The following is a 27,255-nucleotide window of genomic DNA, read 5'->3' as shown; positions in this document are numbered from 1 at the left end:
CGCTCTCCCAATGAAAACAAGTTTTCTCTCCGAGTCAGCACGAGCAGGAAGACGAGCAGCGCGCCTCCCAGCTGGCCTCTCGCATCAGCATCCAGAGCTGCCCTGCGCGGTGTGTAGCTTCAGTGGAGCTTCAGAGTGCAGAGTGGAGCTTCAGAGTGGAGCTTCAGAGTGGAGCTTCAGAGTGGAGCTTCAGAGTGGAGCTTCAGAGTGGAGCTTCAGAGTGCAGAGTGGAGCTTCAGAGTGGAGCTTCAGAGTGGAGCTTCAGAGTGGAGCTTCAGAGTGGAGCTTCAGAGTGCAGCTTCAGAGTGGAGCTTCAGAGTGCAGAGTGGAGCTTCAGAGTGCAGATTCAGAGTGGAGCTTCAGAGTGCAGAGTGGAGCTTCAGAGTGCAGATTCAGAGTGGAGCTTCAGAGTGCAGAGTGGAGCTTCAGAGTGGAGCTTCAGAGTGCAGAGTGGAGCTTCAGAGTGCAGAGTGGAGCTTCAGAGTGGAGCTTCAGAGTGCAGAGTGGAGCTTCAGAGTGGAGCTTCAGAGTGCAGAGTGGAGCTTCAGAGTGGAGCTTCAGAGTGGAGCTTCAGAGTGGAGCTTCAGAGTGGAGCTTCAGAGTGGAGCTTCAGAGTGGAGCTTCAGAGTGGAGCTTCAGAGTGCAGCTTCAGAGTGCAGATTCAGAGTGCAGATTCAGAGTGGAGCTTCAGAGTGCAGAGTGGAGCTTCAGAGTGCAGAGTGGAGCTTCAGAGTGCAGATTCAGAGTGGAGCTTCAGAGTGCAGAGTGGAGCTTCAGAGTGCAGAGTGGAGCTTCAGAGTGCAGATTCAGAGTGGAGCTTCAGAGTGCAGATTCAGAGTGGAGCTTCAGAGTGCAGATTCAGAGTGGAGCTTCAGAGTGGAGCTTCAGAGTGGAGCTTCAGAGTGGAGCTTCAGAGTGGAGCTTCAGAGTGCAGATTCATAGTGGAGCTTCAGAGTGCAGATTCAGAGTGGAGATTCAGAGTGCAGATTCAGAGTGGAGATTCAGAGTGGAGCTTCAGAGTGCAGAGTGGAGCTGCAGATTCAGAGTGGAGCTGCAGATTCAGAGTGGAGCTGCAGAGTGCAGATTCAGAGTGCAGAGTGGAGCTTCAGAGTGCAGATTCAGAGTGGAGCATCAGAGTGCAGATTCAAAGTGGAGCTTCAGAGTGCAGAGTGGAGCTTCAGAGTGCAGAATCAGAGTGGAGCTTCAGAGTGCAGAGTGGAGCTTCAGAGTGCAGATTCAGAGTGGAGCTTCAGAGTGCAGAGTGGAGCTTCAGAGTGCAGATTCAGAGTGGAGCTTCAGAGTGCAGAGTGGAGCTTCGGAGTGGAGATTCAGAGTGCAGAGTGGAGCTTCAGAGTGCAGAGTGGAGCTTCAGAGTGCAGATTCAGAGTGGAGCTTCAGAGTGCAGAGTGGAGCTTCAGAGTGCAGATTCAGAGTGGAGCTTCAGAGTGCAGAGTGGAGCTTCAGAGTGCAGATTCAGAGTGGAGCTTCAGAGTGCAGAGTGGAGCTTCAGAGTGCAGATTCAGAGTGGAGCTTCAGAGTGCAGAGTGGAGCTTCAGAGTGGAGCTTCAGAGTGCAGAGTGGAGCTTCAGAGTGCAGAGTGGAGCTTCAGAGTGGAGCTTCAGAGTGCAGAGTGGAGCTTCAGAGTGGAGCTTCAGAGTGGAGCTTCAGAGTGCAGAGTGGAGCTTCAGAGTGGAGCTTCAGAGTGGAGCTTCAGAGTGGAGCTTCAGAGTGGAGCTTCAGAGTGCAGATTCAGAGTGGAGCTTCAGAGTGCAGATTCAGAGTGCAGATTCAGAGTGGAGCTTCAGAGTGCAGAGTGGAGCTTCAGAGTGCAGAGTGGAGCTTCAGAGTGCAGAGTGGAGCTTCAGAGTGGAGCTTCAGAGTGCAGATTCAGAGTGGAGCTTCAGAGTGGAGCTTCAGAGTGGAGCTTCAGAGTGGAGCTTCAGAGTGGAGCTTCAGAGTGGAGCTTCAGAGTGCAGATTCAGAGTGGAGCTTCAGAGTGCAGAGTGGAGCTTCAGAGTGGAGCTTCAGAGTGGAGCTTCAGAGTGGAGCTTCAGAGTGGAGCTTCAGAGTGGAGCTTCAGAGTGGAGCTTCAGAGTGGAGCTTCAGAGTGGAGCTTCAGAGTGCAGCTTCAGAGTGCAGAGTGGAGCTTCAGAGTGCAGAGTGGAGCTTCAGAGTTCAGAGTGGAGCTTCAGAGTTCAGAGTGGAGCTTCAGAGTGGAGCTTCAGAGTGGAGCTTCAGAGTGGAGCTTCAGAGTGGAGCTTCAGAGTGGAGCTTCAGAGTGGAGCTTCAGAGTGGAGCTTCAGAGTGCAGATTCAGAGTGGAGCTTCAGAGTGCAGATTCAGAGTGGAGCTTCAGAGTGCAGATTCAGAGTGGAGCTTCAGAGTGGAGCTTCAGAGTGGAGCTTCAGAGTGGAGCTTCAGAGTGGAGCTTCAGAGTGGAGCTTCAGAGTGGAGCTTCAGAGTGCAGAGTGGAGCTTCAGAGTGGAGCTTCAGAGTGGAGCTTCAGAGTGGAGCTTCAGAGTGGAGCTTCAGAGTGGAGCTTCAGAGTGGAGCTTCAGAGTGGAGCTTCAGAGTGCAGATTCAGAGTGCAGATTCAGAGTGGAGCTTCAGAGTGCAGAGTGGAGCTTCAGAGTGGAGCTTCAGAGTGGAGCTTCAGAGTGGAGCTTCAGAGTGGAGCTTCAGAGTGGAGCTTCAGAGTGGAGCTTCAGAGTGGAGCTTCAGAGTGGAGCTTCAGAGTGGAGCTTCAGAGTGGAGCTTCAGAGTGCAGATTCAGAGTGGAGCTTCAGAGTGCAGATTCAGAGTGGAGATTCAGAGTGGAGCTTCAGAGTGCAGAGTGGAGCTGCAGATTCAGAGTGGAGCTGCAGATTCAGAGTGGAGCTGCAGAGTGCAGATTCAGAGTGCAGAGTGGAGCTTCAGAGTGCAGATTCAGAGTGGAGCATCAGAGTGCAGATTCAGAGTGGAGCTTCAGAGTGCAGAGTGGAGCTTCAGAGTGCAGATTCAGAGTGGAGCTTCAGAGTGCAGAGTGGAGCTTCAGAGTGCAGATTCAGAGTGGAGCTTCAGAGTGCAGAGTGGAGCTTCAGAGTGCAGATGCAGAGTGGAGCTTCAGAGTGCAGAGTGGAGCTTCAGAGTGGAGATTCAGAGTGCAGAGTGGAGCTTCAGAGTGCAGAGTGGAGCTTCAGAGTGGAGCTTCAGAGTGCAGAGTGGAGCTTCAGAGTGGAGCTTCAGAGTGCAGAGTGGAGCTTCAGAGTGGAGCTTCAGAGTGGAGCATCAGAGTGGAGCATCAGAGTGGAGCATCAGAGTGGAGCATCAGAGTGGAGCATCAGAGTGGAGCTTCAGAGTGGAGCTTCAGAGTGGAGCTTCAGAGTGGAGCTTCAGAGTGGAGCTTCAGAGTGGAGCTTCAGAGTGGAGCTTCAGAGTGGAGCTTCAGAGTGGAGCATCAGAGTGGAGCATCAGAGTGGAGCTTCAGAGTGCAGAGTGGAGCTTCAGAGTGCAGAGTGGAGCTTCAGAGTGCAGATTCAGAGTGGAGCTTCAGAGTGCAGAGTGGAGCTTCAGAGTGCAGAGTGGAGCTTCAGAGTGCAGATTCAGAGTGGAGCTTCAGAGTGCAGAGTGGAGCTTCAGAGTGCAGAGTGGAGCTTCAGAGTGCAGATTCAGAGTGCAGAGTGGAGCTTCAGAGTGGAGCTTCAGAGTGGAGCTTCAGATTGGAGCTTCAGAGTGGAGCTTCAGAGTGGAGCTTCAGAGTGGAGCTTCAGAGTGGAGCTTCAGAGTGGAGCTTCAGAGTGGAGCTGCAGAGTGGAGCTTCAGAGTGCAGAGTGGAGCTTCAGAGTGCAGATTCAGAGTGGAGCATCAGAGTGCAGAGTGGAGCTTCAGAGTGCAGATTCAGAGTGGAGCTTCAGAGTGCAGAGTGGAGCTTCAGAGTGCAGATTCAGAGTGGAGCTTCAGAGTGCAGAGTGGAGCTTCAGAGTGCAGATTCAGAGTGGAGCTTCAGAGTGCAGAGTGGAGCTTCAGAGTGCAGATTCAGAGTGGAGCTTCAGAGTGCAGAGTGGAGCTTCAGAGTGGAGCTTCAGAGTGCAGAGTGGAGCTTCAGAGTGCAGAGTGGAGCTTCAGAGTGGAGCTTCAGAGTGCAGAGTGGAGCTTCAGAGTGGAGCTTCAGAGTGGAGCTTCAGAGTGGAGCTTCAGAGTGGAGCTTCAGAGTGCAGAGTGGAGCTTCAGAGTGGAGCTTCAGAGTGGAGCTTCAGAGTGGAGCTTCAGAGTGGAGCTTCAGAGTGGAGCTTCAGAGTGCAGAGTGGAGCTTCAGAGTGCAGAGTGGAGCTTCAGAGTGCAGATTCAGAGTGCAGAGTGGAGCTTCAGAGTGGAGCTTCAGAGTGGAGCTTCAGAGTGGAGCTTCAGAGTGGAGCTTCAGAGTGGAGCTTCAGAGTGCAGCTTCAGAGTGCAGCTTCAGAGTGCAGCTTCAGAGTGCAGCTTCAGAGTGCAGAGTGGAGCTTCAGAGTGCAGAGTGGAGCTTCAGAGTTCAGAGTGGAGCTTCAGAGTGGAGCTTCAGAGTGGAGCTTCAGAGTGCAGATTCAGAGTGGAGCTTCAGAGTGCAGATTCAGAGTGGAGCTTCAGAGTGCAGATTCAGAGTGGAGCTGCAGAGTGCAGATTCAGAGTGCAGAGTGGAGCTTCAGAGTGCAGATTCAGAGTGCAGAGTGGAGCTTCAGAGTGCAGATTCAGAGTGGAGCTTCAGAGTGCAGAGTGGAGCTTCAGAGTGCAGATTCAGAGTGGAGCTTCAGAGTGCAGAGTGGAGCTTCAGAGTGCAGATTCAGAGTGGAGCTTCAGAGTGCAGAGTGGAGCTTCAGAGTGCAGAGTGGAGCTTCAGAGTGCAGAGTGGAGCTTCAGAGTGGAGCTTCAGAGTGGAGCTTCAGAGTGGAGCTTCAGAGTGGAGCTTCAGAGTGGAGCTTCAGAGTGGAGCTTCAGAGTGGAGCTTCAGAGTGGAGCATAAGAGTGGAGCTTCAGAGTGGAGCTTCAGAGTGGAGCTTCAGAGTGGAGCTTCAGAGTGGAGCTTCAGAGTGGAGCTTCAGAGTGGAGCTTCAGAGTGCAGAGTGGAGCTTCAGAGTGCAGAGTGGAGCTTCAGAGTGCAGAGTGGAGCTTCAGAGTGCAGAGTGGAGCTTCAGAGTGGAGCTTCAGAGTGGAGCTTCAGAGTGGAGCTTCAGAGTGGAGCTTCAGAGTGGAGCTTCAGAGTGGAGCTTCAGAGTGCAGAGTGGAGCTTCAGAGTGGAGCTTCAGAGTGGAGCTTCAGAGTGGAGCTTCAGAGTGCAGAGTGGAGCTTCAGAGTGGAGCTTCAGAGTGGAGCTTCAGAGTGGAGCTTCAGAGTGCAGAGTGGAGCTTCAGAGTGGAGCTTCAGAGTGCAGAGTGGAGCTTCAGAGTGCAGAGTGGAGCTTCAGAGTGGAGCTTCAGAGTGCAGAGTGGAGCTTCAGAGTGCAGATTCAGAGTGGAGCTTCAGAGTGCAGATTCAGAGTGGAGCTTCAGAGTGCAGATTCAGAGTGGAGCTTCAGAGTGCAGATTCAGAGTGGAGCTTCAGAGTGCAGATTCAGAATGGAGCTTCAGAGTGCAGATTCAGAGTGGAGCTTCAGAGTGGAGCTTCAGAGTGGAGCTTCAGAGTGCAGATTCAGAGTGGAGCTTCAGAGTGCAGATTCAGAGTGGAGCATCAGAGTGCAGAGTGGAGCTTCAGAGTGCAGATTCAGAGTGCAGAGTGGAGCTTCAGAGTGCAGATTCAGAGTGCAGCTTCAGAGTGCAGATTCAGAGTGCAGCTTCAGAGTGCAGCTTCAGAGTGCAGAGTGGAGCTTCAGAGTGCAGAGTGGAGCTTCAGAGTGCAGATTCAGAGTGGAGCTTCAGAGTGCAGAGTGGAGCTTCAGAGTGCAGATTCAGAGTGGAGCTTCAGAGTGCAGATTCAGAGTGGAGCTTCAGAGTGGAGCTTCAGAGTGCAGATTCAGAGTGGAGCTTCAGAGTGCAGAGTGGAGCTTCAGAGTGGAGCTTCAGAGTGGAGCTTCAGAGTGGAGCTTCAGAGTGGAGCTTCAGAGTGGAGCTTCAGAGTGGAGCTTCAGAGTGGAGCATCAGAGTGGAGCATCAGAGTGGAGCATCAGAGTGGAGCATCAGAGTGGAGCTTCAGAGTGGAGCTTCAGAGTGGAGCTTCAGAGTGGAGCTTCAGAGTGGAGCTTCAGAGTGGAGCTTCAGAGTGCAGATTCAGAGTGGAGCTTCAGAGTGGAGCTTCAGAGTGCAGATTCAGAGTGGAGCTTCAGAGTGCAGAGTGGAGCTTCAGAGTGCAGAGTGGAGCTTCAGAGTGCAGATTCAGAGTGGAGCTTCAGAGTGCAGAGTGGAGCTTCAGAGTGCAGAGTGGAGCTTCAGAGTGCAGATTCAGAGTGCAGAGTGGAGCTTCAGAGTGGAGCTTCAGAGTGGAGCTTCAGAGTGGAGCTTCAGAGTGCAGCTTCAGAGTGCAGAGTGGAGCTTCAGAGTGCAGCTTCAGAGTGCAGAGTGGAGCTTCAGAGTGCAGAGTGGAGCTTCAGAGTGCAGAGTGGAGCTTCAGAGTGGAGCTTCAGAGTGGAGCTTCAGAGTGGAGCTTCAGAGTGGAGCTTCAGAGTGGAGCTTCAGAGTGCAGATTCAGAGTGCAGATTCAGAGTGGAGCTTCAGAGTGGAGCTTCAGAGTGGAGCTTCAGAGTGGAGCTTCAGAGTGCAGATTCAGAGTGCAGATTCAGAGTGGAGCTTCAGAGTGCAGAGTGGAGCTTCAGAGTGCAGATTCAGAGTGGAGCTTCAGAGTGCAGATTCAGAGTGGAGCTTCAGAGTGCAGATTCAGAGTGCAGATTCAGAGTGCAGATTCAGAGTGCAGATTCAGAGTGCAGATTCAGAGTGCAGATTCAGAGTGGAGATTCAGAGTGGAGATTCAGAGTGGAGCTTCAGAGTGGAGATTCAGAGTGGAGATTCAGAGTGGAGCTTCAGAGTGCAGAGTGGAGCTGCAGATTCAGAGTGGAGCTGCAGAGTGCAGATTCAGAGTGCAGAGTGGAGCTTCAGAGTGCAGATTCAGAGTGCAGAGTGGAGCTTCAGAGTGCAGATTCAGAGTGCAGATTCAGAGTGCAGATTCAGAGTGCAGATTCAGAGTGGAGCTTCAGAGTGCAGAGTGGAGCTTCAGAGTGCAGATTCAGAGTGGAGCTTCAGAGTGCAGATTCAGAGTGGAGCTTCAGAGTGCAGATTCAGAGTGGAGCTTCAGAGTGCAGATTCAGAGTGGAGCTTCAGAGTGCAGATTCAGAGTGGAGATTCAGAGTGGAGCTTCAGAGTGCAGAGTGGAGCTGCAGATTCAGAGTGGAGCTGCAGAGTGCAGATTCAGAGTGCAGAGTGGAGCTTCAGAGTGCAGATTCAGAGTGGAGCATCAGAGTGCAGATTCAGAGTGGAGCTTCAGAGTGCAGAGTGGAGCTTCAGAGTGCAGATTCAGAGTGGAGCTTCAGAGTGCAGAGTGGAGCTTCAGAGTGCAGATTCAGAGTGGAGCTTCAGAGTGCAGAGTGGAGCTTCAGAGTGCAGATTCAGAGTGGAGCTTCAGAGTGCAGAGTGGAGCTTCAGAGTGGAGCTTCAGAGTGCAGAGTGGAGCTTCAGAGTGCAGAGTGGAGCTTCAGAGTGCAGAGTGGAGCTTCAGAGTGGAGCTTCAGAGTGGAGCTTCAGAGTGGAGCTTCAGAGTGGAGCTTCAGAGTGGAGCATCAGAGTGGAGCATCAGAGTGGAGCATCAGAGTGGAGCATCAGAGTGGAGCTTCAGAGTGGAGCTTCAGAGTGGAGCTTCAGAGTGGAGCTTCAGAGTGGAGCTTCAGAGTGGAGCTTCAGAGTGGAGCTTCAGAGTGGAGCTTCAGAGTGGAGCTTCAGAGTGGAGCTTCAGAGTGCAGAGTGGAGCTTCAGAGTGCAGAGTGGAGCTTCAGAGTGCAGAGTGGAGCTTCAGAGTGCAGAGTGGAGCTTCAGAGTGCAGATTCAGAGTGGAGCTTCAGAGTGCAGAGTGGAGCTTCAGAGTGCAGAGTGGAGCTTCAGAGTGCAGAGTGGAGCTTCAGAGTGCAGAGTGGAGCTTCAGAGTGCAGAGTGGAGCTTCAGAGTGCAGAGTGGAGCTTCAGAGTGCAGAGTGGAGCTTCAGAGTGCAGAGTGGAGCTTCAGAGTGCAGAGTGGAGCTTCAGAGTGGAGCTTCAGAGTGGAGCTTCAGAGTGGAGCTTCAGAGTGGAGCTTCAGAGTGGAGCTTCAGAGTGGAGCTTCAGAGTGGAGCTTCAGAGTGGAGCTTCAGAGTGGAGCTTCAGAGTGGAGCTTCAGAGTGGAGCTTCAGAGTGGAGCTTCAGAGTGCAGCTTCAGAGTGCAGCTTCAGAGTGGAGCTTCAGAGTGCAGCTTCAGAGTGCAGAGTGGAGCTTCAGAGTGCAGAGTGGAGCTTCAGAGTGCAGAGTGGAGCTTCAGAGTGCAGAGTGGAGCTTCAGAGTGCAGAGTGGAGCTTCAGAGTGGAGCTTCAGAGTGGAGCTTCAGAGTGGAGCTTCAGAGTGTCAAGAGCAATGCCAATAGCTCTAACTTTAACAAAGGCAAAACCATTGCATTGTAAATGCTTGTTATTAAAATAATAATGAGTGTCATCTCTCCAGGGCACACAAACTGATACGCTGATGTAAAGAACACAATTAAGGCTTGTTCAGAACATTTGAATCTTCAGCCTTCTGCAAAACTAAGGTAAGACATGATCTGGGCTGCAAACAAAGAAGGAGACTGTTGCATAGCAAAAGGGACAATAGCAAAAATGAGTATTCTATTTTTCACCGTTTGCAGGACAAAGTATGAAACAGCAGTTTACATTGTCTGGCTGAAGCTAGGCAATTTGCAAAAGACACACAGACTGTGCTTTCTATCAGGAATTGAGTTTAACAAATAAATGACAAGGTGGACTATACAGAATACTTCACATTGCACTCCACTGGATACTGGCAGCCGACATAGGGAAAAGAGTGTCAAAGTTTTAGGCCCCACTAAAAAGAGACACACCCAATCATTCTGAAAAACCTGTAGCAGACTCGAAGTATTTAGGAATTCTCAGATAGAGCGTCCTTCTATATTCAAGGCAGGAAGGACCCAGTAATGTTGGCGATACTCAAAGTCCACTCAGTGAGGAACAGATGCATCTTGTACGGAACATTCATGTGACTGTATCAAGAGAGAAACTTTCCTCAGCTGTGAGCTGAGCCAGTGGTCAAGGACTGATTTGCAAAGCTTTTTTTTAAAATCTCTCTTTACAGAGGACATGCAAAAGCATATGTCTGGCAGTCAAAAGGTGAGACCCTCAAAGACTGGCACTGCTACACACAATCATAATGTAGTTGGTCAGTGTTGAGCTTCAGTCTGCTGCTGCTTATGCAGTCCTAACTCCCCCCACAATAGATTTTTGGAACTTGTGAGCCACACACTAAATTCTCCTAAAGGTTCAAGGGAATCTAGATATCACCTGCATGCATGCAAATGAAAAACAACAGTGCCGTGAAGGGCTATGCCCGAAGCTTGTCACACACAGTGGAGAGGCTGCAAACACCTTGAATGATGTGCAGACGGTCAAAGGTAAAGGGTTAAAGAGAAATAATCATGAGGATTAGCAGGAACTAAAACCTGCCCAAGACAAAGCCTGCAACACCTCCTGGAGGTGACCTGCCAAGATGTCATTGTCTACTTGGTCAGAACTACAAATAGGTCCAGAAGTTAGGGATGTAACACAGTCACACTTGAGTGCTAACCACAGATCATCATAGCAATTACAAATACAGATTCTGAGCCTCACTGGGTAAAAATAAGGCCTAGAATCCATCCAACCAAGGGAGGCTTTCATAAAATCATGAAACGGCATTAAAATCATACACTGCAAACCGCAGATGTGTGAAGAAAAAATGAGCAAAGCCTTTTGGTAGGTTTCTTCAACAACGGAGTAACAATAACTTCATTAAAAGTCAATGGGGCAGTAACTGTTGCCAGTTAGGAATTTAAAACGGGGCACAGGTATTGGGTGACTTGCATGCACACGACCTTCAGAAACCTGACCAATCAGGATAAATAAGCAAGCAAGCAAGCAAAATCTTAACTAGGAAATACGATTATGGATGGTAAATGCAAATTGACGCAAATGGAAAAACCTGTAATCAACATGATTTGTTACAGGAATTTGAACACGTGTTCTTCAAAGAAGTCAGAATATGTTTGATAAGGTCTGATGAACAGAGGTTTGAGGAGAAGGCAAGTGAGCTAGACAAGACTTGAAAAATGAAAAGATCCATCTCTGAAGATCAAAAATCGATCCATCCTGCTCAGAATAAAACAAGTGTCTTGCTTTGTGGAAAGTTTGTCAGTGAGATCAGAATTGAACTATGTTGTAAGCGCAACCAGCATTCAACTGCTTAGGCAGCTTTTTTGGGCCATAATATTTCAGCTAAACCAAGAAGAGCGTTATCCATGGAGAGGGTCGGCTTTATACTTTAACTTTATACTTTAAAGGAGAGTACTTGTAAGTGCGCCACAAGTGCTATTAATATAAGCAATTTCTCAAAAAATACCGAAATGGCCCTTTTGATGTTCGGAGGAAGACCTTCTTTTGAGTTCCAAAAAAAAGACAAAACGATTGTTGACAACTTTTAATCTAACCTATATGCTTTTAACCATATATTTGGTGCCTTAAGGGCACAAAATTAAGACCGTCTCCTAAACCATCTATCCGGAAACTGCTACAACAGTTCATTCCTTAACATGTATTTATCACTTTTTTCTCTTGTTGCATTGATCACTGCACTTTTTTACATACCGATGATACCACTATATGTGAAGTGATTACACTTATTTTTAAGCATTTCAACGGGTTCTGCTGCGACACACTATGAGCAGATGTCCTTTTTCCCAGTGAACCCTCTATTTAGAAACATCCGCACTTGGTCACCTCCAATCCTCTGTTCTTGTGTACATCCAGTGCTAATGAAGTGGTCTTGAACTAATGCACTGCACAATAATTCATTTGAGAACACGTTCGTGTTACACAATCTACCCATGTTTTCGAGCCTCGGCCCTTCTGTCCTGTTATGTCACCGGACAGACATTGTGCATGCTTCCTCTTGCATACAAATTGACTTATTTGGCCTCAGACACATGGGCTCACAGAAGGCATTCCTTAACGAGGGCTGAAATGAGAACAAAACGCCCAGAAATGTGTATGGGGAATTTTTCCTGTGATGTCAAGAGAACATAAAGTTAGTTAAGTGTCATTGCACTTAGGTGGCTGTTTATGCATTATTAAATGAGCACCTGTTACATTTACACATTCAAACAGGCTTTTGTATGGGCATAATCTGTAATTCATAAAACAATTGCAGAACTACTCCTAGGAGACGGCAACTGTTACAGCTTCCATACAGGCATCTATCTACATGACTACAAGTATGACTTTTCACACAAAACCATCAAAAAACGAGCCTCTAGATTTTGTGCCCCATTGGCTTCAGTATACTGAAATACACAGGGCACTCTGCCTCAGATGAAACACCGCCTGGGTCTGGTCCGTCTTCGGATGGCCACTTCAGAGGCACACAACCTCCTGTAGTGCCTTTGGTGCCTCAGCAGCCTATGCTAGAACTGCCTTTTGAGGCGAAATTCGGGTCTCGGACAATATTGCAGTTTCTGGGCTGGTTTTCAATCTTGTAGAGCATACAGCGTCACACGTAACTAATATCCACACAAGCAAAACAAGACAGTAAATGTCAGTGGGTGTCTGAGAGACGTCCACGTGTATTAGTCCTACCTCTGTGGGCATGCAAATCTGTTTGAAGCACTAAAAACGCAAAGTTCTGATATAAAGTACCCTACAAGAGGCTCTGTAGTTGTAAAGCCCACTAACCTCTGCGGATCAGGTAGCACCCTCCGCGTCTCAGGGAAGAAGCGCCACGAGGGAGCATGAAATACATGTGCTGTAAGGCATCTGACTGTGACCCAGAGCACCTTCACAGCGTTTGCAATCACAGAGGGGGAAAACAGAGCTTAGAGCATATAGGGCCATATGTATGAACACATTTTCCCATAGACACAGAATGGGTAAAGCCCTTTGATACATCTGTCCCACAGTCTTACTCAATTAGACATTCTCCAACTGAATTGAGTCTTAAAATGTGCAGGGCCATAATGCCCAAAGGCAAACACACTTATGTGGGTTAGGGGAAGAGCGGCTTGGTTGTACTACAATTTCCTATGACGAATTAAGTTCTATGGTATGCACATCCTTTTCTGGCAGGGGTATGGGGACACTCCATCCCATATTGTGTGCATAGGACAACCCGTGGCCTATACAGTGTATAACTCACCTCTGAGCATAAGAAGGTAAATGGTGGAAATAGGGCCCAGGCGAAAGAGGCCAGCCCCATGCCCTAGAGCATGCACACATCTCCTCTGAGCTGAAGAGAAGAGAACAGCCTGTGCCCTCCGTTGTGCTTAAACCTCCTCTAGCCTTAAGATAAGCAAGAGAAAAGGCCTTGCACAGTGGTGTGCATAAACGCCCTCTGAGCTTGAGAAAAGAGAACAGTCCATGCCCTTGGTGGGCAGAGAACTGCTCTGAACTGGAAAGGTGAATAGACAGTGTATTCTCTCTGAGCCTGAGGGAGAGGAGGGTGAGGGATAGGTCCTACAGGCTTGCATGCTCAGACCTCCCGCAGGCATCTTGCACTGCCTGGTACACTTCCCATTCAATGCAAGCTTCTCCTAAGCAAACAGCCCTGCCAGGACTAAGGCCTTTACCTGCACAAAGCACCGGTCTACGTACAGAGCCCTGTCTGCATACAGAGCGCCTCTAGCACAAAAAGACCTACCGGCCCTTTGTAAGAACACTCTTTTTCCTTAAAATGGAAATATATATACAACCAGCAAATTAACAAGAGAAAAGGCAGTTGAACAAACAAGTCTACTGGAAGTCCCCATTATATCTTCAAATCTCTTCTGGCGACTCAGGACTCGGGGTGTGATCCGTTTCAGTGACATCATTCTGTGTACATTCCTTTCCCACTAGCGACTGGCCAGCTCGGATCTGGAGGAAAGCAAAGAGAAGTTCAATAATACTGGAAGGTTTCAAAGTGCACAGCCAGGAGAGTACATCACAGATCCAGGCAAGAGCAATGCTAAGCACAGAAAATACTCTGTAGATCTAGGAAGGAATGCTGCATAACCAACCCACAACTAGGCTATCCACAAGGCTATTTAAACTAGCTAAGGGCACACTAGATTTTTCAGTAGTCACAGTACAGGAAGTAAAAACGTGGACATTTGTTCTCGCATCTTTTTAGAAAGGGAACACTCCCTACATGCACTGTACAAAGCTACACATCAGGCTTCCCCTTTCGGTTACTGCATTGACCTATTGCTTTAGGAATTATTCCCCTTACTGAATGACTAGTTAAGTGCACACAAACTCATAAAAATACTTCATAATTTCATGTATTAAAGTCCAACTGTAAATGAAAAAACACCATTAACAGTTCAGGTACACTGAATAAAGGTGCAAATATGCAATACTTCAGACAAAAACTCCTTTGACATATATTGTGAGAACTGAAGGAACAAAGAGCTGAAAAATATAATGCGCCGCTATGGCCTTACACAGTCAAACACTGCAACAAATATAAAGATGCTCTGTAGTTACATGTCCACAGCCTGCTAGCAGTGTGTACTGGTACGCTTTGGTCAGAGCAAACAGTACCACTTGCGGCTCCTCCGCTATGGCGGAGCAGCTTCGCCCCACTACTTTTAAGCAGTGCCAAGTAGACAAATGAAATGATAATAAGTTAGAGTTATTATAATTTTATGCTTCATGTCCTGCAGCTTTGTGGGCGGGCGGGGCTGCTCTGCTCTTGGAGCAGGGGAGGAGTGGTTTGCCCACTCCTAATTGCGCAATGAACTGTTTGGTCGGCCCTCTCGGGCCACCCAAACCAGTCATGTGCACTTGCCCCGTTCTCCATGCAGGCTGCATACAGCCTGCATGGAGAACATGCCCACCCCCCCTACCCCTGGCAGAGCGCCGTGTGGCGGCGCTCAGACCAATCACAACGCAGCATTGTGGTTGCAATAGGGGAAGGAGCCTGGATGCCTGTTTCCTGTTCCTGGATGTGAAGACAGGAGAGCAGTAGCAGAGATGCGGGACCCAGTCTCAAGGTAAGTACATTTTTTTTTATGACAATTCCCCACCCGCAAGCCATGATAGCCGCCACTGCACAGTACACAATACAGGAAAATAAAAACAATGTAATATGCACCAAAATCACAACATATTAGTGTTTAGCTTGCTTGTAGTGCACTCCAGCTGTGTTACTGCAGGCTCCCTTCAGGCTTTGCGAACTTCAGTGCCTAGAGCATCAGGATATTGCAGGAATACTTCAATATGTGTGCCTTCTAGAGGTGAAAAGGAGCCCTGAAAGAATGGAGCTCTTGGGATGCCATCATGCAGGGGCTGGGGACGCCATGTTTCTGAGTTCACAGTGGAAGAGTTGCTTATCAGAGCTGCGTTTGGTGCAACCATTGAGAAAACAGAGGAAGGCAAAGAGTGCAGCGCATCAATGGAGGTGAGATGTATGTGTATGAACTAATCGTTACTGACCTACAAATCCTAGTTCTTCTGGAAGGGGAACTTCCATTATACTCGTATGCACTGAACTGCCCCATCCACAAGTCGGGTCCTAGAGCACTTTTCAAAATCTAAATATAATATCATTTTGAAAATGCTATTTTGTAAATAAACAATATACTTTTGACAGCCTATAAAAGGATATTTGGCCAAATTTCACCTATTGACTTTATAAAGAAGCCAATCTAAAAAGCAGAGAAAGGTCAGTAAATTCAACAAAGTGACAGGAAAGCTCTTTCACAAACCATTCTTAAAGGGTGATAAGAAATTAGGGCAATGTGGCCTAATAGGCTGGAAAACTGACATTGCTCTTTTATGGAATTGCATATCGGTAGTGTCCAATCATGCCCCATCAGTCACAGTTAAGTCAGTTTTCTTTTTACGAAGATCAAGGAGCTTGGTAGACTGAGGTGAATTCATCTGCCATTTCTCCACTGAGGAGGGAGGGTTACTTATGACTATAAGAAAGATGCTCCAGGAAGAGAACTAGGTTTACAGTTAAGAAATGATCTATTCTCCATCACGGAATCTTCATTTATTGTAAAAAGCACTGAACAGAGTGCAAACCCATCACTAGAAGGGATGCAGAAATTTAAAAAGTACTATACCGCCCAAAACGTTTTCGCAGAGAGACCGGGCCCACCTAGGCATCTGCTCTGGTTCTAAATTATGTGCGCCCTGTAGGTAGTTGCTTTACATATATCAGCAATGGATATATTACTTAGTAAGGCCACAGCAGCAGTTTCACCACTTGTTGAATGGGCTCTGAGCCGACAGACAAAGATTTGTTAGCATTGTGCTCAAAGTGCAAAATACGGGATACAATCCATCTAGAAATTGATTGTTTTGAAGTGGCTAATCATACACATGGGGACCATAATTCACAAACAGGTGGCTAGACTATCTAGTGTTTTTGGTTTTATAGAAGTAGAATATTAAGACCCATTTAACGTCCAGAGCCCTCTCTACTGGAAAGGAATCATACTGCCAGACGTTTGGAAAATAATTTGTTTGACTGACATGAAATTCTGAAAAGAGAAAAGAGTGGAAACTAGGATCATCACAACTTTATCTCTGTGGAAAACCGTATGCGGTTCTTTTACTTCACGGAGCCTAAATTCCAATAACGTAAGGCCTCACGTTATGGCTACTAGAAAGGCTGTCATCCAAGACATACGTTGCAAAGTACTTTTATTGGCAGACTGACACGGGACGGGGGACAGTCATTTAGAAAGGACTGTCTTAAGCTCCTAAGGAGGAGCGAACCTCTTAATGAGGGGGAACCCTTTTTTAATCACTTTAAGGAGTCTTTTTCAACTGGGATTTTGTAAAGGATAACTTCTAAAAGCAGCAATGACATATATCTGCGCCTTAACTGAAGAGAGCTGCAGCTCCAATTTAGCCAAATGTAGAAGATGTGAAAGTACTGCTTCTTCTTGACACCTAGTATTTCTGGATACACCAGATGCATAACTTCTTCCAGTGGAAAGAGTAAGATGTTCTAGTAGATGGATATCCTGTCCCTTCAAAAATATTTATACAATCATGAGAAAGATATAGTAAGAGCTCAGGGCCCAAGCTGCCAAATTCAGCGTTGGAATATTGGGATGCAGGATCTGGGGCCTGAACTTAAATAGATCAGTTCAGCATGACGGCATCCTGTGTGGATGTACCGATAGATGTAGTAGATTAGTGAACCACCAGTGACATGGCTACTCTGTAGCAGTGAGGATGATCTTCGCTATGTCTCCATTTAGTTTGAATAAGATAGGTGGAACCAGTGGGATTGGAGAGGAAATGCATACTCAAACTTATCAAACGTGCCTGGCCAGATATACCTGGATCCGTAACTTGGGCATTTCTTATTTTCTGTCTTTGCAAATAGATCTATTTATGGAAACTCCATTCATGAGACATATTGTGCAGCACTGTGCCCTTTGAAGCGCATTCATGATTCTCTTCAATTGCCCTGGAGGGCCACAATAGTTTGGGACGGGAACTCCTAATAAAATGGTACACTTTTCAGGAGATTATTTATTCAATGCCACATAGGAGGACACATGATGGTAGCATCAGCGAGAATCAGCCTTTCTTCCCAACTCCCTGAGAGCTGACATCACTGCAATGGTTTAATCTGTAGCCAGGTATTCTGTAGCAGAAATGTGCAGGATGCCACAGAACCCAGCAATGATGAGATTTGATGGGGCGTCAGATGTTTCATCTTTTGAAGTCATCAGATGATTCATCTTTAGAAGTTTCATTTCTCACACTTCACACGAATAAAACACAGTCTCTTCTCTGAGGGATATACTCTAGCCTAATGCGTGTTTAGAATCGCTTTAAGGTGATGGATGCACTGGACTGACAAGCCTTGAAGAACAGAGACTGTTGTTGAAGTGATGCTGTGCCTTTTGAGAAGTGGATGATTTATCAGCTTATTGTTCAAGCAGGGGTAAATGAAAATCTTCATCTTTCTGAGATGCTCACCTACTACTGCTATGCACCTTGAAAGGTTTCTTCTAGCTGACAAGACCCAAAAGGAGTACTCCGTATTGGTAGTGCTCATTGCCTCCCTGGTGAGTACATCTGATGATCTTAAGTTTAGAATGGGTTCATAATCTTGCTTTGATCCCTTCTTTCAAACCAAAAAGAGAAGTAAAATTCCCTTTCCTTTTTGAGACTGAGGTACCAATTCAACACCCTTTTTGATCTGAAGAGCGTTGACAACCAGCTGGTGTAAATCTCAATGGTATGGAGATGTTTTCTTTGGAGGAATGACTGGAGAAGATGAACAAAACCTCAGTTAATGATCATTTTACACAATAATCAGCACTCATCTGAATTTTCTCATTTTCTACCATTGTTCCAGGGGATTGCTGATGTTTTCCCCAGCAGAGTGGCAAATGGATGAGGGAGAAGTAGGAAGTTAAAGCTTGGAGGATTTTCCTGCACCAGCTGTTAGATGGCTGCCTCTCCCTTTTGAAGGCTTACAATGCTGTTAGGAGTTCTGAAGTTATGATGTTGCTGGTACTGTTTCTGCAATTGAGGGGCCTGAACCCTTTGTTGCAGGTAACCGCATTCAAAGAGTCTAAAATGGTGTTACCAGCACTGTTCCTTCGTATCAAGTGCTACTGCTTTCAGTGTCTCAGAATAGCCTTCATTCTCCCACCTCGCCGCCAAGACATGGAACACCCTCCCCATCCGCCTACGGCAGACCGAAGACCTTTTGACCTTCAGAAGACTCCTCAAGACCTGGCTCTTCAAATAGTAGCAGCCCCTCCCCCACCCCCCCAGCACCTTGAGACCCTCACGGGTACGTAGTGCGCTTTACAAATGAGCATCAGCATGCTGCCCAAGCAAAAGTGGAGATTGGGAGGATGCAAACAGATTCAATGACATAAGAGACCAAATGACAAAAGTCTATACCCTAGAGAAGGGGTAGGCGGTGTTCACCATCTCCACCATCCAGTCCCCTGTAGTGCAGGACATCCAAAGTTTAGGATACTCTCCAGGAAAAAGTCGACTGATAGGTCATTTCATTTCTTCATTGTTTCTACACGACTTAGATGAGTCAAACAGGGCATGGCAAACATTACGCAAGGGTCAAGAAGGCCCTGAATAAAGTCCTGTTATGTAGAAATAAACAGGATAGGGCTAAAGATGTTTACTTGGATATAGAAAGTGAGGTAACTATCATAATCTAGTGATTCTTAACCTGTGGTTCGTGGACCCGAGGGATACAGTACGTGAAACCAAACAAGGGGGGCTGCGACTGCTTGTAATAATGATTATTAATAGCAGATTAATAAAGCATATATAGAAAAAATCCACATTGAAAATGAAAGTTTTAAAATGCTCAGTAAATGTGAAGGAATTTTAAACAGAAAGCTAAAAAAATCAAGTTGCCATCTTTATCTTGTTTCGTGGGAGCAGCACAAGTACAGCACATGGACTCTATAATGGACAATTGATTTCTCAATTGAAGCAGCACTGGAATGTGCTGACAAAAAGGGAGCATGCTTTAGGAGCAAAAAAGACTAGTATATGCTAGCATATCACTTCGTCTTTTAGACAAAGTTACATTTTGAAAAGCTCCAACCTTCCCAATGGAATTTTAATGTTCTCATTTTTTTAGTGAGTTAAATGAAATATTTCACAATTTGCCTTTTTGGTTCAAGTATACTTTATCTGTATTTTTTCTTTATTGTTTGGAGGTTCAAATTGTAGAAATTGCTTAAAAGGGGGTTCCCGGCATCCAGTAATAATTGATTAAAGGTCCACAGACGTCAAAAGATTAAGAACCGCTGTCATAATCAATAAAACACCCCAACTTCTTCTGTGTTTTTAAACTTGTAAATGATAGGGCTAATCTTCAATAAGAAATCCTGATCTTGTTCCATTTTTAGGTCTCGGGCCTAGCGTTGCAGTGCGCAGTACTGCTCGCGCAGCGCGAGACCTCTTATACGGGGTTCTGAAAGCTGACCACACGCTCGTGCATGTGATCAGGCTTTTGCCCGCTGCCATTGGCTTGAGCGTGTTTTTTTATACAAATAAGGCACGCAATTGGGCAAAGGCGGGCGCATGTCCCGCCTTTGCTCCGCCCATTCCTGTTGGTGTCTAGCAGGTGGAGCAGCGCACATTGGCCTCGCTGCCGCGGTCCCTTGACCCCGCTCCTCTGTGGTGCGCGCGCACCACTGGTTAGCCATGCAGCCGGCTTCTAAGAGTGCGTGCTTTGGTAAAAATGCGAGTGAGAGAGCCTGTGTACCATACGCCCTGGAAAAGTATTTTATTTGATATATTTTACTGTTCTGGTTGGGCTACATTCGATTTCCCGGCCCGGCCCCTTTTGGACAGCCATCTGTACTGTAGAAAGTAGACGACATTCAGATGAAACGGCCTGCAAAATTGGATAAGCCTGCCTGATTGAACTTTCGAAGTACAAAGGCCTTAGTGTGGAAACAGTCATATTTTGCAGAGATTTATAAAGGGAGCAGCGATCCTGTGAAACTGCAGCGTGCAGGAAGTCCCCCTTCACGCACCTTTGAAGGCAGTACCCACACCCCTAAAATACACGCCGGGAGAGGCCTGCCAAAGTAGTAAGTTGTTGCTAAAAACACAGTGTTTGCTCTTAAGGAAGCTGGATGCCTGGGGAAACCGCTAGCCAAGCCTGAGAGCGAGGAAACGGCTGCGGCGTGGAGGAAATTGGCCCTTCTGGGCACATATCAGCCCCGTCTTCCTCAGACCTGAGTAGATCCGAGCCCTGCGGTCCCCTCGGAGACCAGCTAGCGGATGAAAGTTTCTTTCCCTCTCCGTCTCCCCAGAGTTGCACTTGTTTGCAGCGGAGGCTTGCGCCCGTCGTGAGTACTCTCCAGTGTGACCGTGTGAGTACCCAAGTCTCGGGGACTGTCTGTGAGCGTTTTTCGGAATCCGAGGAATGCGGGTGGCCCACGAGAAACAAAGAACTGGCAGAAAACCCTCCTAGGAAACACATTCCCTCCATGCCCGCTTCTATCGGGAATAGACTTCTCCGGACTTGGTAACGGCAGACTGGGCTACTCGGCACCCTTCGTGGCATGCCAGAGGCTAGCCAAGCGAGGTGGCCCCTGCGCTATCCGCCGCTGTTGTGAACAAGAGTGCCTTTCAGCAGGGGCCGAGACTGGACCCGATGTGCTCTGTGCCCCGTGTACAGTAAAGTAACCCTTGTTGGCCTGAACCCTGGATATTTTATTTTCGCAGCAGAAGTCAGCGCAATACATTACTGCAATTCTGATATATTCTTTTTTTCTAATGCAATCCAACAATTGTTGCTTTCCATGCCTTTTCCTGCATAGACCATAGTCGCCCCTTGGAGTGTGTTCAGCACGTAAAATACATTCATTAGCTGTCTGCAGTATGGGGCAAAGGCAGCGAGTGTATAAGCAAAGCCTTGTGATGGCGCTGATCATCAATGACAACCTCGTATCTCCATCCCCTGAGTGCATAGACTTTATAAACTGAGGCAGCGCCAGCTGCCTAATCAGCGGCTGAAACTCCGGTATCTTCATTTTTGGCCAGCAAGTTCACATTGGCCTAACGGTGTGCAATACGCCGACTGCGCCCGCTGCTAGTGAGGTGCAATGGACTTTCTATTCTTAGCCACGCTGCTGGGTTCACTCTCGAGCCAGATGCTATGGGATCGCGACTTTCTCGACTACTTAAAGCGATCAAATAGCAACAGCTGGCTAAAAGAACTGTCCCTCCGTCAATTGTGGCCCCTATTCAAAATGCTGCTTTTAAACTTGTTTTCTCCGGATTGTAAATGAGAGATGGTGCTTGGATTAAAATAGATTCCTTTTTATTGCCTTTAACCAAAGCAGCATTCTTACGCTACATGTGTCGCCATATAACTGTGGCTTGTGTACATGTATCTAACACTGATTCTAAAAAGGGGGCTGAGGGACTTCACTTGCAACTCTTATGTCTGTTTACATTGAGATTGATTGATGTGGGTAATGTTTGTGCTTCTGAAAGGGGTTGGATGCAATGCTACTTGAGCAGGCTAGCACTCTAGCGAGGCTGCAGCAGGCCTACGAGAGGAGGCTGTTGTAGCATGATCTCAGATTTGAGAGAATAAATTCATCAGGTTAGCAAGAAATGCTATTATTCGTTGAGTTTGGAGCGGCAGCAGTTGTTTCTGTGTAGGGCAAACGTCATGTCATACATTAACGTGGCATGCCGTACTAAGGGAGCGCTCGGCCCGGTGTGTCTGGACATGGCCACGCAGAATAGCCAGCTATCGCTTGGTCTTTAGTGTAGGATGGTGTTTATAAGTGTGCTCTAGCGAGAGAATGTCTTCTGTGAGCTTTGCTTTAAACAGGGGTACATCTCAGATCCTAGCTATAGAAATAGAGGTTATCACTCCTCTTATGGTGGTGTAAACCCGTCCTAGAGGGCATAGGGAGGGGTATAGGGTAAAGAGTTAATTGAGAAGTATTCTGTGATGGCATCTTGTATAGCTGTCTTGTCGACAGGGTCCCTCAGGAGTTGAGGGGTGAGATGCGGGGCGTGTGTGGCGTGCCAGTGTGCAATGTACATGTGAGTTCGACATGTGCGTGATCCGAAATGGAGATGTCGGAAATCTGAGAGGAAGTGAGGGAGTTTAGTAAGAGGTGATAAACAGGTAGTCGATACAGGAGTAAGATGAGTACAGGCGTGAATTAAAAGAGTAATGTGCTCTGCACATATGATGTGTTCCTGTCAATATCGGGATCCCACACAAGTTAAAATTTCCCCCACTATATTGTGACTTCTAACAGTTCTTAGTTGTTCTGAGAGTGTTTGAATGCAGCTTGTGCTTGGTTCAGGACATAGAGGCTGAGAAGCGTTAGCGTGTCTCTATATCCCTCCGCAGTCCAAGTGAGGAATCTCCCACCAGGGTCCCTAGTCGTATTAATGGCTTTTGTGTAGAAGCCCTTTTTACAGATTATGGCAACTACTAGGGTCATACTTTGGGTGGACCATGCGGTGACAATCGGTGCAAAGCAGATGGGTCTTTTGCAATAAGATAATGCTGGGGTCGTGTGGTGTCAGATAGCGCCAAACCTGGCGCCGTTTGCAGTGGGAGTTCACGACATTAAGGGAGAGCAACTTCAGGTGATGTGCAGTATTCTTATAAGGGGTGAAACACTCGATGCGTTCGTCGATAGGTGGTGGTTGGTTGGTGGAAAAAGTCCTCCATGCTTGCAAAAAATGGTAATGGCAGCAGCAGCAGTGCAGAGACCTATTGGAGAGGAGGGGGGGTAAGAATGGGCGGGGGTGGAGGGGTAAAGGGCCCAATCTTGTAAGCCACTCCATAGAGTATCAGGGGAGGTTTACCAAACTCTATTGAGGTGTCACCCTCAAAACTGAGGAGAGCTCGTGAAGCGGGGTTAGGGGGAGGGGTGGGTGGTCCTTATTGCAGTTACTTGATGGATCGTGTACCACTTAGGTCGCCAGGAGTCCAGGTCTGTGGAATTAGAGGGCGATGTATCCCTGCTAAGCGATTCATTCGGAACGCTGGGAATTTAAATGGCCTCCGCGACGGAGCGGATCATGCATTGTTTCTCCTATCAGGCGAAGAGCAGACCTAAGGGGTGGGCTCATTGATATTTGATTCCTTGAGAGCGTAGGAGTTCTGTTGCAGGTTCAAAGTCTTGTCGCTTCCTCAGAAGTCAGCGGGGAGGGGTCCAGGTAGATCTGCACAGTGTGGCCTTGAAATACCATGTCCCCTTTACCCCTTGCTGCTCAGAGCACTGCTTTGTTGTCCTGAAGGAAGTGAACCCAAGTATGACTGTCCGAGGGAGCATCTAGCAAACCTGAGGCAGCTACAACACAGTGTTCTCTGTCAAGGACCAAAGGGTCTCCCTGTGGTTTGCCCCAGATGGCCATCAGCAGGCCTCTGGTGAAAGACATAATGTCCTCTCCCTCTGCCCCATGGGGGATGCCTCTGATATGCAGATTGTTGCGTCGCTGCTGATTTTCCAGGTCTTCTTGTTTAGCCTGGAGCTCGATGTGTTGTGCTTCCAGTACATTGACCCTCCCACAAAGGTCGTCCACCTGGTCTACCACCACAGTGACATCCTTGCTCAAGTCACTGAGGCAGCTTTATAAGTCCATCTTCAAGGAGTCTATCTCTTGCCGAATATCTGCTAGAAATTTCTCCAAGTAGGGGGCCGCAGGGGCTGGGGGAAGGATCTTCTTGCTGCTCATGTCAGAGGTAGTTGTTTTAGCCCATAGGGAGACCACATAACTGTCCCTGGCAAACCTGCCTCTAGACATAGTAGGCTAGGCTGCTGTGTGGAGGACTTTAGGGGAATCGACCTGAGAGTTGCAGGTAGTATTCCCTACTGTATGCTGGCACGGGCAAGCAGAGGAGGAAGCTAGGGTCAACGAAGCTTAGGAATCAGCGTCACTGAGAGAGCACCATGATGTGGGAGCGGCAAAACATAGCGAGGGCTACAACAGATGCAGGCAGGCTAGACCACTTTGAATTCAATGATGCAAACGGCAAGTAGTCTCAGCCCGGGCTTGGCTTCAGAGGTACTCAGATCATGCTGTAGCACCCCAGCGCACGACTTGTCCTCAAGAGATAAGTTTCAACAGTGTGGCAGGGCATTAAGTGCCGCAGGCCCCTCCTTAGAGCTACGTTCATTACGGATGTATTGGTGTTGGGGGCCCTCACAGGTCTCCCCAAGGGCCAGAGGCACTCAAAGGGAAGCAGTCCCAAACCACAGAGCCCACAAGGGTCCGTCGGTATACCAGGAGGAAGAAAGGGCCAGGCAGAGTTCGCAACAGAAGCCCCTGTGAGAGAAGCGCCAGTCCCCCCAGGTACACTGAATGGCTGGTGGCAGGGTTCCTGGGGCTGCGCAAGATATGGACAGTTAGCCAAGGTCAGGACTATGGGGGGCACTCACTTGTCTCTCCTCAGGAAGGAAAGTTATCTGTGTCAAAGATCACAGGGTCACGCCTCTCCCCAGGCCAAGCAAAGTCAACGAAGGCCCAGCAAGCACGGCGAGGGCAAGCTGATATGAAACAGGGGCACTCCCTGGTGTACAGGAGTGATGAGTAGGATCTCCAAATGGGGGCAGGGGGGGGGGCTAGAGAGGATCTCTGTAAGGAATCCCCTTCTGCTCAGTGAAGATATAAGAGTCCAAGATCACGCAAGGCCATTCTCAGGCCCAGGGACAGGCAGTACCCACCACTCACCTCTTTCCAGGTGTCCGCACAGGGAATCAGTCAGAGAGGCTGTGGTAGTGGTATCTGGGAGGCTTTGTCAGCTGATGTGGCAGCTGCAAATGTTCTGTAGTTTCTGACAAGGGTGGGGCCTGGTGGCCCGGAGACGAGCCAAACGCTCACAGCGCCACGTTCACCCTTCTGGAAGCAGACCAGACCACAGTCAGCTGAGTCTCCCATGCAGAGCGCAGGGATGCAGTGAAGCCCCAGGTAGAAGCAGCTCCTTCCCTCACAGCGGGCAGCTCTTTGCGATGGTTCGTCCTGTAGTGGGCGAGGGAGAAGGAAGAGTCCTCACCATGTAAAAGGCCCCCAGTCAATCCAGGCCTGTCCTCAGCGGGCACATCTGTCAGCGATATTTTGGGGCAAGAAGGCCCCATCAACCTCCTTGGTGTCAGGAATGGCTGCCACTCGGCTACCCAGCCCCCCAAATGACACCAACTGTGTCCCCGTGGCAGCAAGGAGTTGTCACCTCGCCGGGGGTCTTGATGTGAGCTAGATCGCACCTCAGCTAGCGGCGCTACCGGAAGTAGGCTGGTGCTAGATGGAGCCGATTGTCCGTGCGACACCAGGGATGTCTGCTACTCAGCTATTTACCAGACTTAGGGGACACAGACAACATCGCAGCAGCTGCCGTTTTGCTCAGTAGTTGTTCTGGCACCTCCGAGTATAAATTTGGAGAAGGAGCAGAGCTTTAAATGGGTTTAGGGCCCAAGGGCTGAAGCTCCGACAAACCACGTCCTACGCCATTCATGGTCAGGCCAAGATACTCTTATAAAGGAGTATAAGGATCACCCCAACAGTCGGATGCCGTTTGTGACTGCACCTGTCTGCAAGAGAGTACCTGGCGAGGTCCCAGGGACCACCCCTTGCCCTAGGGTTACCCTCAGGGGATGCACTAACTGTGCGCCACCTAATAGTGGTGCACAATCAGTGCATCTCCCAATAGCTTTCTTGTCTCTGTGCCTGTGTCTGTAATACATCATAGGTGCAAAGTGGCCATGCACCTATGAGAATGAGGGAATTAATTTTTATAACTGCACAGGCATGTTCGTATTACAGAATGGGTCACACAAGCATCAGTGGCCACTCTGTAATACGAAACTGCCCCGGGGCGCAGAAAGAATGCACAAATGCCTCTGGGGGACGTTGCTTGATATGTCACCTGTTTTTTAAATGTACTAAGCATTTAGGGCCAGATGTACGACCGTATTTAGCATGCGCAAACGGGTTTGCGATCCGTTTGCACATGTTAAATATCTGTGCCCAATGTACAAACACTGTTTTGCGAGTCGCAAATAAATTGCGACTCGCAAAATAGTGTTTAGCGACCCGCTATTAGGAAGGGGTGTTCCCTTCCTAATTGCGACTGCAAAGTCATGTATGAATGTTTTGCGACAGCAATTGCGGTCACAAAACACTCGCAATTTACCGCCCTCCTCAAGAGGGTGGTAATATATTTGTAAAAGGGAAGGGGTCCCCAGGAGACCCCTTCCCCTTTGGAAATGCAGACAATAATCATTTTTAAGGGCAGGCAGTGGTCCCAAGGACCACTACCTGCCCTTAAAAAGTGAAACAAAAGCTTTTCATCTTTCTCTTTTGAAATGCATTTAAAAAAAAAACGCTTTATTTAAAAGCAGTCCGGGACATGGTCGTCTGCTGAGCCCAGCAGGCCACCATACCAGGGAGGGCCTGCCATTCCCAATGGGTATGCAAATTGCGAGTAGCTCATTAATGTTTATGAGCCTCTCACTTTGCGACCCCATTGGTAATAGCAATCAGTGTCTCTGACACCGCTGTGCATTGTAAATTGCGACTCGCAATTGAGAGCAAATTGCGAGTTGCAATTTACACTGGTCATACATCTGGCCCTTGGCTAGTTATTGTACATGGTTGTTAATAACCACAGATGGCTGGTCAACGTCCATGAAGTCACTCCTAGGCTATCAGAGGCTGGCCTGGCCAGGCACAGATGAGGTGACTACCGAGGGGCCTTCAAGCTCTTCTTTCAAATGAAGCATATAGTTGTCCTTTCTGGGTTCTCCTAAAGTTTTCAGCCAGTTAGTTGAATCTCTCGAATTAACTGTCTTCAGCCAGGACCCGGGAAAGAATTTGGGAAAAAAAGTGAGTTGAGCTAGAGAGAGAATAACCAGACTCTGGCTTATCAGGATGAAGGCCTGGTGGCAGTCAATACAAGCACACAGTGTAAAGCCACGAAGAGCCAGCTTTCCTGATCAAACAGAACAAAGGGAGTGAGTGCTGTGCATATCAAAGCACTGAAGCCAAGGAATGACAGTTAGCAAGCTATGAAGGATGCAATAAGCAGGGCTCCACATAAAACAGGGGGCGGCTGATCGTTCAAAGATTGTACAGGCAAGAATATTGCATTGGGCGTCTTCCGGGAGGTCCGCTTCCTGTCAACGTCAATTGACAGGCGTTCCATGCTGAATTATATTTAAATTTGAAAATGACTCATCCGGATCTAGCCACAAGGTGGCAGGCGAACCAAGCGAGTTAACCAATTAGAAGCTACATTCTGCAGAAATACAAGACCCGCACATTTTTATTTCAACTGGTAAACTGACAACACACTGCAGTCGACTGCTGAGAAGCAGGCGTTAGGGCGGTCTTGTCCCAAGAGCGTTAGAAGACTACAAGGTACCAGAAATGTTGCACCTTTTATTTTAGGCACAGGGAGATTGAGTAATAAACACATCCCCAGGGGCGTATCCAGTGCTGGCATTGCATACATGTCAATTCTTCATGGTAGGAAAGTGAGAGGTTTTAGAAAAAAAATCGGGGAAATATAGTTTCCCCCTTTGACTTCTATTGAAGTAGCGGCAATTTTCGG

General features: G+C 48.1%; 1 protein-coding gene across 2 annotated transcripts in view; it reads right to left on the bottom strand.

Moving 5' to 3' along the window:
- Positions 1-10,015: 10,015 nt before the first annotated feature.
- Positions 10,016-27,255, bottom strand: part of INPP5K (inositol polyphosphate-5-phosphatase K) — a 408,122-nt gene continuing 390,882 nt past the window's right edge. The window contains exon 13 of one of the 2 annotated variants that reach the window (XM_078680171.1): positions 10,016-13,067. In XM_078680171.1, coding sequence (XP_078536297.1) covers positions 12,969-13,067 — 99 coding nt within the window. In that variant the 3' untranslated portion in view covers positions 10,016-12,968. The remainder of the gene's footprint in view (positions 13,068-27,255) is intronic. The other variant, XM_078680170.1, reaches the window with a different exon arrangement.

The sequence above is a fragment of the Lissotriton helveticus genome, chromosome 3_1 (assembly GCF_964261635.1).
Source record: "Lissotriton helveticus chromosome 3_1, aLisHel1.1, whole genome shotgun sequence".
Taxonomy (NCBI): Eukaryota; Metazoa; Chordata; class Amphibia; order Caudata; family Salamandridae; genus Lissotriton; species Lissotriton helveticus.
Note: the sequence above shows the minus strand (reverse complement) of the source record. Positions and strands in the feature narration are given on the sequence as shown.